The sequence below is a fragment of the Phlebotomus argentipes genome, unplaced genomic scaffold (assembly GCF_947086385.1).
Source record: "Phlebotomus argentipes unplaced genomic scaffold, Phlebotomus argentipes genome assembly contig_2, whole genome shotgun sequence".
Lineage (NCBI taxonomy): Eukaryota > Metazoa > Arthropoda > Insecta > Diptera > Psychodidae > Phlebotomus > Phlebotomus argentipes.
In genome coordinates this window covers 7,576,295-7,589,107 of record NW_026776162.1, presented here as the reverse complement: position 1 = coordinate 7,589,107, position 12,813 = coordinate 7,576,295, and the positions used below count along the sequence as shown (strand labels likewise).

At 43.3% G+C, this 12,813-nt stretch overlaps 3 protein-coding genes across 3 annotated transcripts; 2 read left to right on the top strand and 1 right to left on the bottom strand.

Annotated features, from left to right (window-relative positions):
- The first annotated feature begins 27 nt into the window (after nucleotides 1-27).
- LOC132264695 (survival motor neuron protein) lies at nucleotides 28-963 on the top strand. Its single transcript, XM_059764981.1, has 2 exons — nucleotides 28-128; nucleotides 192-963. Exons 1-2 carry the CDS (start codon nucleotides 105-107, stop codon nucleotides 921-923), a joined length of 756 nt encoding a protein of 251 aa, XP_059620964.1. The 5' UTR covers nucleotides 28-104; the 3' UTR covers nucleotides 924-963.
- LOC132265226 (katanin p60 ATPase-containing subunit A-like 2) lies at nucleotides 919-6,979 on the bottom strand. The gene is made up of 3 exons (XM_059765804.1): nucleotides 6,865-6,979; nucleotides 1,878-2,403; nucleotides 919-1,821 (listed from the first exon to the last, which is right to left on the bottom strand). The coding sequence occupies exons 1-3, from the start codon at nucleotides 6,977-6,979 to the stop codon at nucleotides 960-962; spliced, it is 1,503 nt and encodes a 500-aa protein (XP_059621787.1). The 3' UTR covers nucleotides 919-959.
- Nucleotides 6,824-12,522, top strand: LOC132263197 (uncharacterized). The gene is made up of 5 exons (XM_059762850.1): nucleotides 6,824-7,272; nucleotides 7,339-7,444; nucleotides 9,982-10,130; nucleotides 10,199-10,241; nucleotides 10,922-12,522. Exons 2-5 carry the CDS (start codon nucleotides 7,390-7,392, stop codon nucleotides 11,080-11,082), a joined length of 408 nt encoding a protein of 135 aa, XP_059618833.1. The 5' UTR covers nucleotides 6,824-7,272; nucleotides 7,339-7,389; the 3' UTR covers nucleotides 11,083-12,522.
- The last annotated feature ends 291 nt before the right edge of the window (nucleotides 12,523-12,813 follow it).

Below are 12,813 nucleotides of genomic sequence, written 5' to 3'. Positions count from 1 at the left end.
TGTTTAGAATTTCGGAACGTTCGTTTTCTTGACGTTTGAGTTTCCGGAAAGCGTGAGGCTTTGTTTACGTTTGGATTTTTCGTTGAACTTTGGGGCGCTCAAAAATGCTGAAAGCAGGCAAAAATGGGGTAAGTCACAATCTCAGCAGGTGCTCCGGGTGTTCTAGATGCTAATTAGGCTGCGATTCACAGACTTTGAATGGCGGAAGTGGAGAGGATTCGGACAGTTCTGATCCCTGGGATGATGAACTGCTCATCAAGGCTTACGATGAATCCGTGCGTCTGGCCAAGGAGGACGTGGCCAAGAAGATGGCCTCAGCCACCAACACAACCAAGGATGAAGCCCCAAAAGTGGACGACTCGGCAGGGAAGCGCTCGTTGCTGTGGCAGCCGGTGAAGCACAAAGTTGGGGACTTTGTGCGGGCAGTTTACCGCGAGGATGGCCTGGAGTACGAGGCCGTGGTGGTGTCATCCAGTGGGGGTACCGGAAAGTTCCTGATCAAGTTCATTGGTTATGAGAACGAGCAGTTCGTGGCGGCGTCAGAGTTGAAGGAATCTCTTGGCGGTGATGCGAGAATGGAACAAATTGAGGCTTCTCTCGCCTCGCCGACCGTCCAGGAGGACGAGGAGGACTCATCAGTGGTGTCTGAGGAGCCCGAAGCCCAGTCCTCATCGTCCACGAGGCAGACAGACGCACCGCCTGTCGCTGCTCAGCTTTCATCGCTCCTCAACGGCGGTTCTTTCGTGCCGCCGATGACTCTTCAGCCGCCGCCGCTTCCGCCCTTCGCCAACGACTCCAGCGCAGAGGGAAAACACCTGGCCGCAATGCTGATGGCCTGGTACACCAGTGGCTACTACACAGGACTCTATGACGCCCACAGGATGGCGGAGAAGCGCAAGGAGACCAAGAAGAGCAAGTCTTAAAATTTTCTATTCTTTTCCATGATAAAAGTTTACCATTCAAAGAGAATTCGAGTGCTTTTCATGCCACTGGCGATGTCTCTCCACGACACTGGTCGGCGTGGGTGTTATTCTGCCAAGGGAGGCTTCGAAGTCCGCCAGAGACACATTTGAGGGTTGATTGGAAGTCTTCGAGGCGTCTTTCTGCATCCCAATGAACTTCCTCACTTGTCCCATCAGCGAATCCTTACAGGCAATCCTCAGATCGTCTCCAGTGAAGCCCTCAGTCATCTTAGATACCTCCGTGAGGGCTCCAATCGCCCACTTTGCACAGCCTGGCAAGAGACTCTTGACGATCTCCGCTCTATCTTCAGCGCTCGGCAGATCGACGAGAATCTTCTGCTCGAAGCGCCTCAGGAAGGCGGGATCGATTTCCCAGGGCAGATTGGTGTTGCAGAGGACAAACACTCCGCTCGATGGTGTGAAGCCGTCCAGGAGAGTGAGGAACTCGCTCTTGAGTCTCCGCGATGCCTCGTGTTCAGTCGGAGAATCCCTGCGCGATGTCAGGCCTTCAATCTCGTCGAAGAAGATCACGGACGGGGAATAGAGTCTGGCCACGTCGAAGAGCACGCGCAGGTACTTTTCTGAGTCTCCGCGCCACTTGGAGACAATTGTACTGGAGGAGATGTTGAAGAAGGACACTTTCCCGTGCGTCTCCGCGCAGAGAGCTCTGGCCAGGAGGGTTTTCCCAGTGCCTGGTGGTCCGTGGAGCAGAACACACTTCCAGGGCTCAGTTTTGCCGCTGCGAAAGAGCTCAGGATACTCAAGAGGCAGGATTACACTCTCCCTGAGGACTTCTTTGGCATCTCTGGCGCCGAAGACGTCACTCCAGGACACATTGACGCTATCCACGATGAGATCTCTGCAGGCAATTGAGGAGATTAGTTAGATTCTTGCGAATTCTTTTAGGCTATTCACCTGCAAACGAGTTGAGCGATTTCCCGCCATTCGGGCGAAAAGTGCTCGAAAGATGAGAGTGGCGGACGCCCGAGTCTAACAGTCTCGTCCACATGTGGAGTGCATGAGTTTGCACATATCTGCACAACTGACAGGCTATTCCACGTGTCACTGGCCTGATTTCCTGCCTTCGCGGCGCTTTTGGGTGCGTTGTTTCGCGAGGCGCGAGCGGATTTTCGCGTCTCTTGTCGCGTGACTCGCTTCACGATTTTTGGGGCGCGTCCAAATTTCACCTGGTAGTAGCTGAGGAACTCCAGATACATCGTCTCCAGGTCCACATTGTCGCACACTTGCACGTCCGCGGGGATTTTGGCCTCCGTCACGAGACTGTCGCGCGAGTCGCACAGATGCAGATCGTCAAGGAACTGCACAATGAGATGCAGAAGATTCCGGCGCCGCTCGCTGGAGGCTCGTCTCTCCTCCTTTTGGGGGAGGATCAGAGGCAGAGGATGAGAGACAGTGTGAGAATTTAGTGTGGCAAACTTACCTCAAGGGACATTTTTGCTTCGGCAGTCACACAACGACTCTAGGGAAAAGCGCGGATATGGCGAGTTATTTTAGCAACCGTTGCTAAGTCGGTGAGGAAATGCTGCCACAAATATCGACTCAGTAAATGTCCTTCAATCCCCAGCGGGACTCCACAGACACACACTCGCTGAAGCGCAATTTTCCACTCCTTTGCACTTCCTGTCACGACAGAGAGAGAGAGAGAGAGCAGCATTTTGTGTTTTCACGGGAAACAAATGTGGGGAAATCCTCTTAAGAGCACAATTTCCAGTCGCAAATTGATTTATCAGCAGGAATTTCCTGAGAATTCAATTATATCCTCTGAACTATTTGAATATTTGCCAGAGCAAAGGCTCTTTGAACTCATTTCTGGGGATTCTTGAATTATATATATTGACGTGAGAGAAAAGTCAGTCAAGAGGAAAATTAATAGGGAAAATGCTTTCAAGCTAGGATCCAAAAGTCACGGTAAATAATTTATTTTGGGTCTTTTTTAGTTAAATTTTCAATTTGCTTGCGAATTAAAAGCTCTCAAGCATTGAGATAATTGATATTAAAGCTCTTATTGAAGTTTGTAATGGATTTTATTGATTTCTTGCAATCTCGAGTCCTGTCAAATCATCAATTATCATTAAAGTCACCCTAAGGATTTGCTTGACTTTTTCTTCTGCCTTAAAGAAGGGTTAAAGCCTTAGCAATTTGCTAAAGAGCGCTAAATTTGCATTCTCTGAGAATGTTTAAATAAAAGCTGGCAAATAATGTGCTGAAGGTGTGCTGAAGAATAAGCTTAATTACTAAAGACGCCCGCTTCAAGGCTGTGAGAAAAATTCTGCGCAAATGAAAAGTGACGAAGACATTTCCTCGTTGTTCTGGAATTTTCATTTTAATCTCCAACACGAGACAATCATTTTTCTCTGCAATTTTTTCTCAATTGTCTTGTCGACAAAAACTCCTTGCGTGGTGTTTTGCCATTCAGGCGCGCTTTAATATTTCACCCTCGAAGTGTTGTGATCTTGCGAATTGGGCGCTGAGCAATGTGTATTTTCCACGTGATAGTGGCAAATTGGGTGCGAAATGCTCGAAGATGTGCAGATAGTGATTTTGGGTCAGAGGTTGAATTCGATTTTCCATTATCCTCGCACTTTCACGCTCGTGTTTCCCCAAAAGAGCGCCTGTTTGGGCTCAAGGGAACACCTGTGGCGGAAATCTGTACACCACTTTCTGTTATTTTGCCTCTTTTATACTGACACACAATTGAAATTAATTGTTTTGTTTGCTTTTCCTGCAAAATCTTTCTAATTTGCTATCGAATACACAGGAAAAAGAATCAGTTTCTCTGCTTTTTTATACTCATATTTCTTAATAATTAATATCGCAAATTGAATTAAAATTTACAGCGCCAAAAAACATTTAATAGACGATTTGTGGATTGTTTTTTATCTGCGACATAACTTTTCACAGCTCAATAAATCTCTAATGTCATCGCAATTTGTTCCTTCTTTCCCAAAGATTTCTGGTTCTAACATTAATTTAATTACCACAAAAAAAATTGTGACTTTCAAAAGTGTCTTTTTCTTTCGTAGCCGTATAAATATTTTAATACAAATTTAATAGAGCGCGTCAAAAGAAAAGAAGTACAAGAGAAGGTTGTATTTGGAAGCACTTCAGGCGGGCATTAATAGCTTCGCCTTACTTTGTATTCTTCCGGCTGCAATGTTGCCGAAAACCTTCTCAAGTCTCGCATAAATCTTTGGGCGAAATTTCCCAGCGGGAGACAATCATAAAATAATAAATCCCTCCCATTCTTCGCATTAATTACCCGTGAAAGGCCGCCCGGGGGGAATTTCCATGCACAGAATACTAATGCGGAGCATCACAAGATGCATCTCGACAGACTCCATCGTGCTCAATATACAAGCTGAGAGTGCATCAAAGAGAATGCATGTCCAGGCTCGGGACAAAGGACACACAAAGGAGAAAAACTTCATTACGAAGGACTTTGCAAGACCGCAACATGCAAAAGTGCTTCAACGCAAGCGAATAGCAAATTGAGGGCACCTCAGTTTGTGAATAGACACAATCTTCAGGCACCCCCAAATCCACCCCCATTGTGTGCTTTGAACTGTCGCAGCGCCTGAAAGAAACACGGAAACTTGCTTCACCCTTTGTCGCCGGGAAAACTTCATTAACAACTGTGCTCTCGGCACACAAAGAGCGAATTGGGCAATTTTCTACAAATTAAATGCGGAGAGAAGGCATAAATAAATTACTCTCTCTCTCTCTCTTACTCTCGACTTTCCACCTCTTGAATTCACTTGCAGATTTCAGCGACACAGTGAAGCTTAGCGTTTGGAGTGATAAATTTGGCACTTTAATTAAATCCCAGTGCATCGCAGTCAGGAGTAAGCAAAGGACAGAGTTAATCTACCTGCGGCGCAAGGACAATAAATACCCATGAGTTGAAATCGAAATAAATTCACTCTTTTCCACACGCGACTCACATTTATTGCCACCACGTTATTTACACGGCAATTAAGCGATCGAATAAATCTCAAGTGAAGGCGAACTGAATGATTATTGGCACAAGTTGAGATAGAAGAGAAGTTCATTACCAAAAGGCAAGGAAGAAATTTATCTCTTCGCATAGTTGAAATGCTTCGTTTTATTGTTTAATTGAGTTAAAACATTGTTTCCCCAGTTATTATTTCTCTTTCTTCCAATGAAATTTCTTGCTGAATTTTCTCTAAAATAATCCCAGAACATATTTAAAATTATTTGGGATTTGTTTCAGAAGTTTGTTCGGTCTTTCTGGAAGCGCAGAAAATTCTCAATGGATTTAAATCTCATTTAGAGAGTATGAGATTTCCTCTTATTTGCATCCATTCTAAGAGTGTTTATTGCTATACAAGAGCAAAACTTGTCACTGTCCAACTATTAAGTCATTTATTTACTCTTTAAAAATTCATTTTGACTTTTCACTCTGGGACTCAGAACGCTTTAAAGTCTTTCAATGACTTTTCAAAACATGGATTTTCCACCCTTTTCGCCATACATATATTGAGCATTGGTAAACAAGGAAGTGGATTTCTTGTCCCAGAATAGCTGTGAAACCTTGAAGTTCATGAAAGCTTTAAAACACGGCATCTGCAGTGCTCCTGCCGCCTCGCCGCTGAGTGCGCCCCACTTGGTGACAGGCCATGAAAAGGGGGCGTCGTTGTGGTCATGGCGAGGATTAATAAATGATCTGACGAGCAATTAGACTGATCTCGATTTCCGTGTCTCTCTCCCTGGGTGGCACTCTTTGCCACCCCGTCCCCATGTTGGTGGGCGCTCGTGTGGGGCATGTTGTGACGACAGAGGCCCCACCACTTCCGGAGGGGTTGCGGAGACAGAGCGCATGCGGCGTGCTGCATTTCCATCCCATCATCCGAACTCGCACATATGCAAGTCGTGCCGAGAATTCCCTATAGCGTCGAGGGGCGGCTTTTGGCCCTCAAAACCACACAATTTGCTCTAATATGATAATCTCTTGATGGGGAGGAGAATGAAATTATACTGTGGGCTCTATATAATTGTGGCTAGATTTGATTATCTGCTGATAATTGTGGCTTAAATGAGGAAAACAGAGACCAGAAATCGCCTCTCGAGAGGGTTAACTGAGTGTGTGTGAAGCAATTTGGAAATTGGCGTGGTTTTGCACCCCCTGCGACTTCCTGAACGTGTACCATTTATGCTACACGCCAACCCCCTGTCGGCATGGCGAAACTATGCACAGTGTCACCCTCACCCCCACCCACAGTGGGTGGGAAATGAGTGAGCAAGTTGTTTGTCGACGAAGCTTCACAAAATTCCCATCAATTTAATTATTTACACACAAAACCCTCCGTTTGTATCTTGTCTATATCGCCATCAGCCTTGAACCCTGGCGTGAGTTTATTGATTTCCTTATCAACACACCAATCGATTGCCTTTCTTCGGTCATTTCACCGTCACCACACACTTTTGCATTCAAAGCCAATTGACTTTGCAAATTTATTGACGCCTTGCTTTTGTTGAATCCCCAGAAGGAGAAGAGATAAAAAATTGTGGAACGTGTTTGGCAGACGGGAAGAAAGTGCTGAATTTTTCATGCTCACCTCCCAAACCAGTGTGAAAAGAATCCCTTTGAAATCACCTCCCAAAAGGGGAGTTATTTGTTCTTGGAGATTTTCTGTGCCGGTTTTCTTCTGTGCCAACTTTTTGGCACTCTTTCACACACACAAACTCTCTCGCTCTCTTCATGGGGAAATTGGGAGCTTCTTTCTCTCTCTCGGTGAGAGAATCACACACGCGATTTTCCCCTTCCCGCCTTTTCTCATCGCACGATGCAGCAAGGAGAAAATCGTCGCGGCTTCAGTTGCAGATTTTCCACCAGCCACCGCGGTCCGTTCGACCGACTGACCGTCTGTGCCACTTTTCGACCTGGCAGCAGTGCACAAAGCTGCCCTCAGGGGACAGTGAATCTCCCGCCCTTCGCTGCATTCGTGGCAATCACTGTGGGGCGCGCCAGAGTGCATATCACGCGGCTCACTTCCTCGGCCAGGAGGTCAACAGCGTGTGTGAGAATGCAAGAGGGTGTGCTGTGGTGGTTTTGGGCTTATTGATTGAGTGTGGTAGGAAAAAGTGTTGCAACGCGAGCCGTTCGGGGGGAAAAGTGCATATATAGCGAGAGAATGCATTTCGGTGCATTCGCGAGTGAGAAGGACTTTTCACTCGCCAACGAATTGTGATATATAGATTTTCACTGGTGATATTATATACACCCAATTTCCCTGCCTTCAAGCGGAGGGCAGACAGCCAAGGAAGCAAGGTGAAGACACACCACCAGGCATCGCGTGAATAATTTCTCTCAACAAAACTTCCTTTTCCTTCGCAGTCAGAGAGAGAGAGTGAGAGAGCAAGGATAAAAAAAGGCTAAGGCGGAGGAATGGCTCAAATCAATTATGTAATTCCAGTTTTGAGTGTCCTTATGGGATTAGCAGGTATGAAAATCATACTCTCTCTCTATTGCATAATTCACACCCTCATCGTCCTCATCGCACTTGACATTGCCTCAGTCGCGATGTGTGCTTTCCTTCCTGTGTCATTTATCCACTTCCCGAGCACTTGACGAAGGGACGCATTATTAACTCTGTGGCCATCAGAGTCGCATTGCAGCAAATGCAATATTTTCTCCACTCAGAGCTTAACTCGATTTTCTTCGCAAACACCCCACAGTTTTCCCATCAGATAATTTCCTCTGCCCTTTCCCAACAGCGTCGAATGCTTCATAGTCGACAATTGTATCGGTTTAATACTCTGTTTAATAGGATTTCATCGTATTTTATTGTCACTCATGTTGTCACTTTGATATTGTTTGGCAGCTTTTTCAGTAAATATGAGGATACTGACCAATTAAAACTGTTAAAAACTAGATTTATCAGAATTAGAGATAAAATTAGCTGGCAATCAATCAAAAATTAATAAGGATTTAATTAGGGGAAAGTGAGAGAGCAATTCACAGAATATTCTATCAGACTTTAGTGATTTTTTATAGATTGCCACGGAATAAGAAATCTATTTGAAATAAAATTTAAATTTTTGTAATATTTATCAACTGTCTCTTGCCCAAACTGCGTTTTTTAAAACAGCTTTAGTCCTTCGAATTAGAAATATTTCGCTCTGCACAATGTCATTTTCCTGCGCTCAGACGTCCCGAAATCCCCTAAATCAGTGTGAAAAGTTAGGAAACTTGTCGTTTGGCAAAAGTGACGAGAAATTTCCCGCCATTGACAAGAGCAATTGGTGAGAATTGAGTGCATTTTGAGGCCCTCAACTTGGCACGATTCTGCGACGTGAATCTCAATGAATTGAAAGAGAGCGCGCAAAAATGTCTCAAGTGCATCAACAAGACGGAGTTTAACATGTCGCCAGAAGCGCACTTCTCTGTACCGGAGCATAAACACCTCGGATTATCGCGGAAGTTCTTTCGCCAGATCTCATGTCGCGCTTCATCATTTCCACCCACTCTTGAAGCCAGCGAGAGTTAATTTAGTGTGAGATGGCAAGAGTGTGGATTAAAATGTTTGTTCTATTATTAATTTCTAAATCACAACAGAATTAATTGGATTTATTTAGACCCACTTCAGGGGCTCGCCATCGTTCGTGCAAATTACATGATCATCACTACAAATTCTCGCCCATTTTGCCCGCCCAATATTCGGTCGCTCGCTCGCATGAAGGAAAAAAAAGGAAATATACATTTGAGGACGACACTTTTCCCTTCCCTTGGTGCTTCTCCACTTTATTTGAGTGTCGTAAAAATTTTTATCGCTCTATTTCACCCCCTCGAGAACGCATCGTGTCGCTGAAGAAGCTCACGTTGTGACTCTTGTAAGCTCTTGTAATCGAATTCTGCACCGTGTTTTTGTGCAGAAACAAGCGCCTTTTTTTCCTCCTCTCGTGCATCCTTGAGATGCTGCTCAGGTTTTTCTTTCGCGCGCGCCAAAGTGCAGCGCCAAGAGTGGCTGGATGGAAATTGACTTTCGCGGAAATTTTGTACATATAAATTATCTGCAAACAACAATTAAGATGTGCGGCGTGTGGATTTAAAAGGGACGATAAAACAATCGCCAATAAATTCGCAGATCTGTTTATAAATTTCGAAAAACCACCAGTATATAAATACATGTATTTTATTGAGGGACAACAAACAGCTTTTATAGCGCAGCGCAAAGTATTTCTGAACAGATTCGGGAGCAATAAAAAAGTTTCAAGTCACTTTATTGACTGGGTGGTATAAAATATTCAATATTAAATGTACAAAATTTACAAGAATGCACTGAACATTATTGATCGTTTCAGATTAATTCATCTGATAAGTGCAGAGAGACAAAAAGTGCCATTTAGTGATAAAAGCACTTTGGCCAAGAGATAAAAAACTTGATATTTGTGCACTTTTCATCATTTTTTCCCATCAATGTTCGTCCATTTTTCATTTGACTTCATATTTGCAGAATAAACTCCAATAACGTTTGTTTGACTTGCATCCAACAGTAATTTCAAAGGCTTACGTTTTCCCAATTTTCCGTTAAGCAAATATTGGATTTTTCCAAAATGCACACAGAAACAGCGACTCAGAATAAAATAGAGTCGAAGAGGAAACGCAGTGAAAATTCAAATTGATTGTTCGACTAATTTTGATGATAAATTCTAGGAATTCTAGCAAGATTTATAATGGAGAAGTTCATTTTCCAATCGAGATATAAATTTAGCTCATACATCAATTACGAACTTTAATTAAGAAACTAAAACTTTAAATCAAGATGTCGAAACTCACGACACATTTGTAAGCCTCTAGAGCATTGTTGTCCTCATTCTACTTCACGCCACTGTATGATGTGCATGTAAATGACGCTATTAATTCGAAAGAGGTTTTCGGTAGCTCGAATTTCGCTCTGATGGCTCTGATGATGAGAAAATCGATTGGCTCAGAATGCATTTTCCCATATTCTAATGCACTGTCTTGTCCACTCTGCAGCTAGTCTCGAGGAGGACTGCATAGACTTTCAGGGAAACTCCGTGGCGCACGGGCTGCTGTACGTTCCCGGGCCGGGCGTGTGCAGCCTCTGCGTGTGCTATCACTCCGAGCCGCTCTGGTGCAAGGCGATTTACTGTGATCCCCCTTACGTGAGTAGCCCACAATCTGTCGTCCTCCCCAAAATCACCCCGCACTAACTCTATCCGCCGTTTTACAGTTCTGCAAGAACTTCCGCGTCGGCGAGAGATGCTGCGAGTTCGGTGAGTTGTTCGCCGGAAGTGACCCATTTTTCCTGCCGAAGCGCAACTTTAAGTGGGAATTCGGGCGAAGTTACACGCCTCGGTGACACTTTAAACTTTCCACACAATCGAGATTTATTGCTAAAGTGTGCACTTTGACGGAAAATCAATTAAAAACTTAGTTTTTCAACAGCTCAACAGAATCACACTCGAAGCAGATCAAAGGAATATTTACACAAGAACAAGATGAAGCGAAGATAATCACGCTGAAAAGCGATTTATACAGAATTTACAGTTCAAGAAAAGTGTGCAGAAAGTGTTAATGTCCGTTTCTTTTACATAAAAAAAACTTTCAGTGAAGAAAATTGTCGTATTTGTATAGAATAATATTGAAACGATTAAGAAATCAAGCAAGGATTTTCAGATTTCTCTATTACTGCTTTGACCTAAAAATCTTCTGCCCTACAAAACGAATTTTGCAAGTTTTCATATGAGAAATTCACTTTTGCACTAGAAAACTTAGAAATTATATTAGTTTGTGCTTTTAACTTTAATTGAAATTTATACATAATATTCTCTTGTTCAACAAGAATGCACAATCAAGAGATTCAATTCAGGATTTTAATTTGTTGATAATACAATAAACTAAAACCAGCTTCAAGTGAACAAGAAAGTCATCAAATCCTTCTTGTCTCTTGCAGAGTGTCTGGATCCGCCGGGCGAAGATGAGATGTACCAGGCGCGCCTGAGGAAGCGCGCTGAAATCCTGGCCGGCGGCCACGCGAATCCCACGGCGGTGGCGCCGCCGCTGCTCGCCATGTGGAGTCCTTTGCTGCTGTGGCTGCTGGCGCACGTTTCGTAGCTGGCGAAGTGGCGGATGCCCTAGAGTCCCTCCCTCGCGCCAGCGATTCTTCAGGAGATTTCATCACATTATAGATAATATACCTTTTTACCATGGAGAACAATCGGATATACGGCATTGAATTGCAATTGGCGATGCTATTCAAAAAAACTAATAATATTTTGGCGCATTTGCGCGCCATGAGAAGCTCACAGGTTTTCAGAACTTTACTATATATATATTAGAACCCTCTTCAAGGTGAGAGCGTGCGAGGGAGGAAATCAGGAGACGTCAGTTGCCGAAGCATTGAGTGTCTCTTTGAGAGCGCCGAGGAACTATTTATTACCGAGTTTACGCTTTATCTATTTCACACACGACAACGCGCGCGTGAAATCAGTAGAGGTGACAAGAAAATTAGCCTAAGCACGTTTAAGCTGCATGATAATGATCAGGAGATGCGAAGAATTTCCCCAGAAGGACCTCAAAAGTGGCGGAAAGAGTGAATATCAAAGAGGACAAGAAGCGTTTTAGAATACACACAAAAATGAGTTTCGTAGATGAATTCTTCTATAACTCATAGTCTTTTAGAGTATAAAATAAAGAAAAGAGGAAAAAACGGAGCAAATAAGCCATCAATAATATTTTTGGACCAAGACTTCAAATGGTTGTTCTTCTCCTCATTAACTGGACAATTTTGACCTAAAGCGACAAGTGAAACAATTCTGCAAGCGAATTGTCGCTGTCTGTCTCTCTCTCTCTCTCTCTTTCTCAGAATCTCATATGATTAATAATAATAATAATAAATAAAACTACGTAGAATCTAGACCACGAAGATGAGGAAGAAAATCGTTATGCAATTTGCCGAGGCGTCATCTCACCCAAATCCTTTTGCGCATATCAAAGATGATGGACAATTTGCAACAATTGCGTCAATATTTCAGTTAACAATTCAATTGTGTGTGCTTTGAATAGACTCAGTTCACGACTTCTCATCATTAATTCATCGCCTTCCTTTCCCCTCTTTCTCTCTCTCTCTCTCACTCTCTTTGTCTTTCCCTCAATCTTCACCTTTTTTGGTGGCTGTGATTTCAATTGATCTTTTCCGCGGAAAATGCGAAAACATGGACAAAATGAGAATAAAGAGAGAGATTTGTTGAAAACACGTGAGATGAAATATGCTTCTTTAACAAACTGGAAAATTAAAATTAACAGAGAGTTTTTCACCAGACATTAGCGTTTAAACACATAAGAAAAGAGAAATGGAAAAGAATTCGCCTTTGATGCTTTAACAATGAGAAGATGATCAACATTCAATAAAAATGAGAGAAAATAAGAGAAATGTTATTAACACATCATATTATTAAATACATTGATAACTTACATTATACCTTATTACTGATAATGGACTATTTGTAGTTTGAGATTTTAATTGAATAAAACCAATAAAACTTATTAGAAGAATCCCGTTTTTGGTCCGTTTTCAAGTGAAGATGTTTTGAAAAGAGGCGGAAAATCGTCCGCCTCAACTGCCAGCAGCGCTCCATGCGGGTGGTACTGGAAACAGCGGAATGTCATTGATTTCTAGAATCGTGTTGTTGCTTTCCTAGAGTTTCTTTTCACAAAATGTTCAATATTTTCCCACTTCTCGCTTCAACTCTCAGGTAAAACTCTTCCAAGGATCTCATTTCATCAAATTCTAATCAAACCTTCGCCTGAACCCACAGAAATCCCCTGCAGAGAGGCTTCCACTCA

Bases quoted from the DNA above. Each gene is read 5' to 3' on its own strand.
- LOC132265226 (XM_059765804.1), bottom strand. From the start codon at position 6,979: ATGCACTCTGGCGCGCCCCACAGTGATTGCCACGAATGCAGCGAAGGG. The intron at 2,404-6,864 runs GTCAGTCGGTCG...ATGTCCCTTGAG, and splicing joins GTCGAAAAGTGGCACAGACG to GTAAGTTTGCCACACTAAAT. The intron at 1,822-1,877 runs GTGAATAGCCTA...AATTGCCTGCAG, and splicing joins ATCGCTCAACTCGTTTGCAG to AGATCTCATCGTGGATAGCG.
- LOC132264695 (XM_059764981.1), top strand. From the start codon at position 105: ATGCTGAAAGCAGGCAAAAATGGG. The intron at 129-191 runs GTAAGTCACAAT...TGCGATTCACAG, and splicing joins TGAAAGCAGGCAAAAATGGG to ACTTTGAATGGCGGAAGTGG.
- LOC132263197 (XM_059762850.1), top strand. From the start codon at position 7,390: ATGGCTCAAATCAATTATGTAATTCCAGTTTTGAGTGTCCTTATGGGA. The intron at 7,445-9,981 runs GTATGAAAATCA...TCCACTCTGCAG, and splicing joins TGTCCTTATGGGATTAGCAG to CTAGTCTCGAGGAGGACTGC. The intron at 10,131-10,198 runs GTGAGTAGCCCA...GCCGTTTTACAG, and splicing joins TTTACTGTGATCCCCCTTAC to TTCTGCAAGAACTTCCGCGT.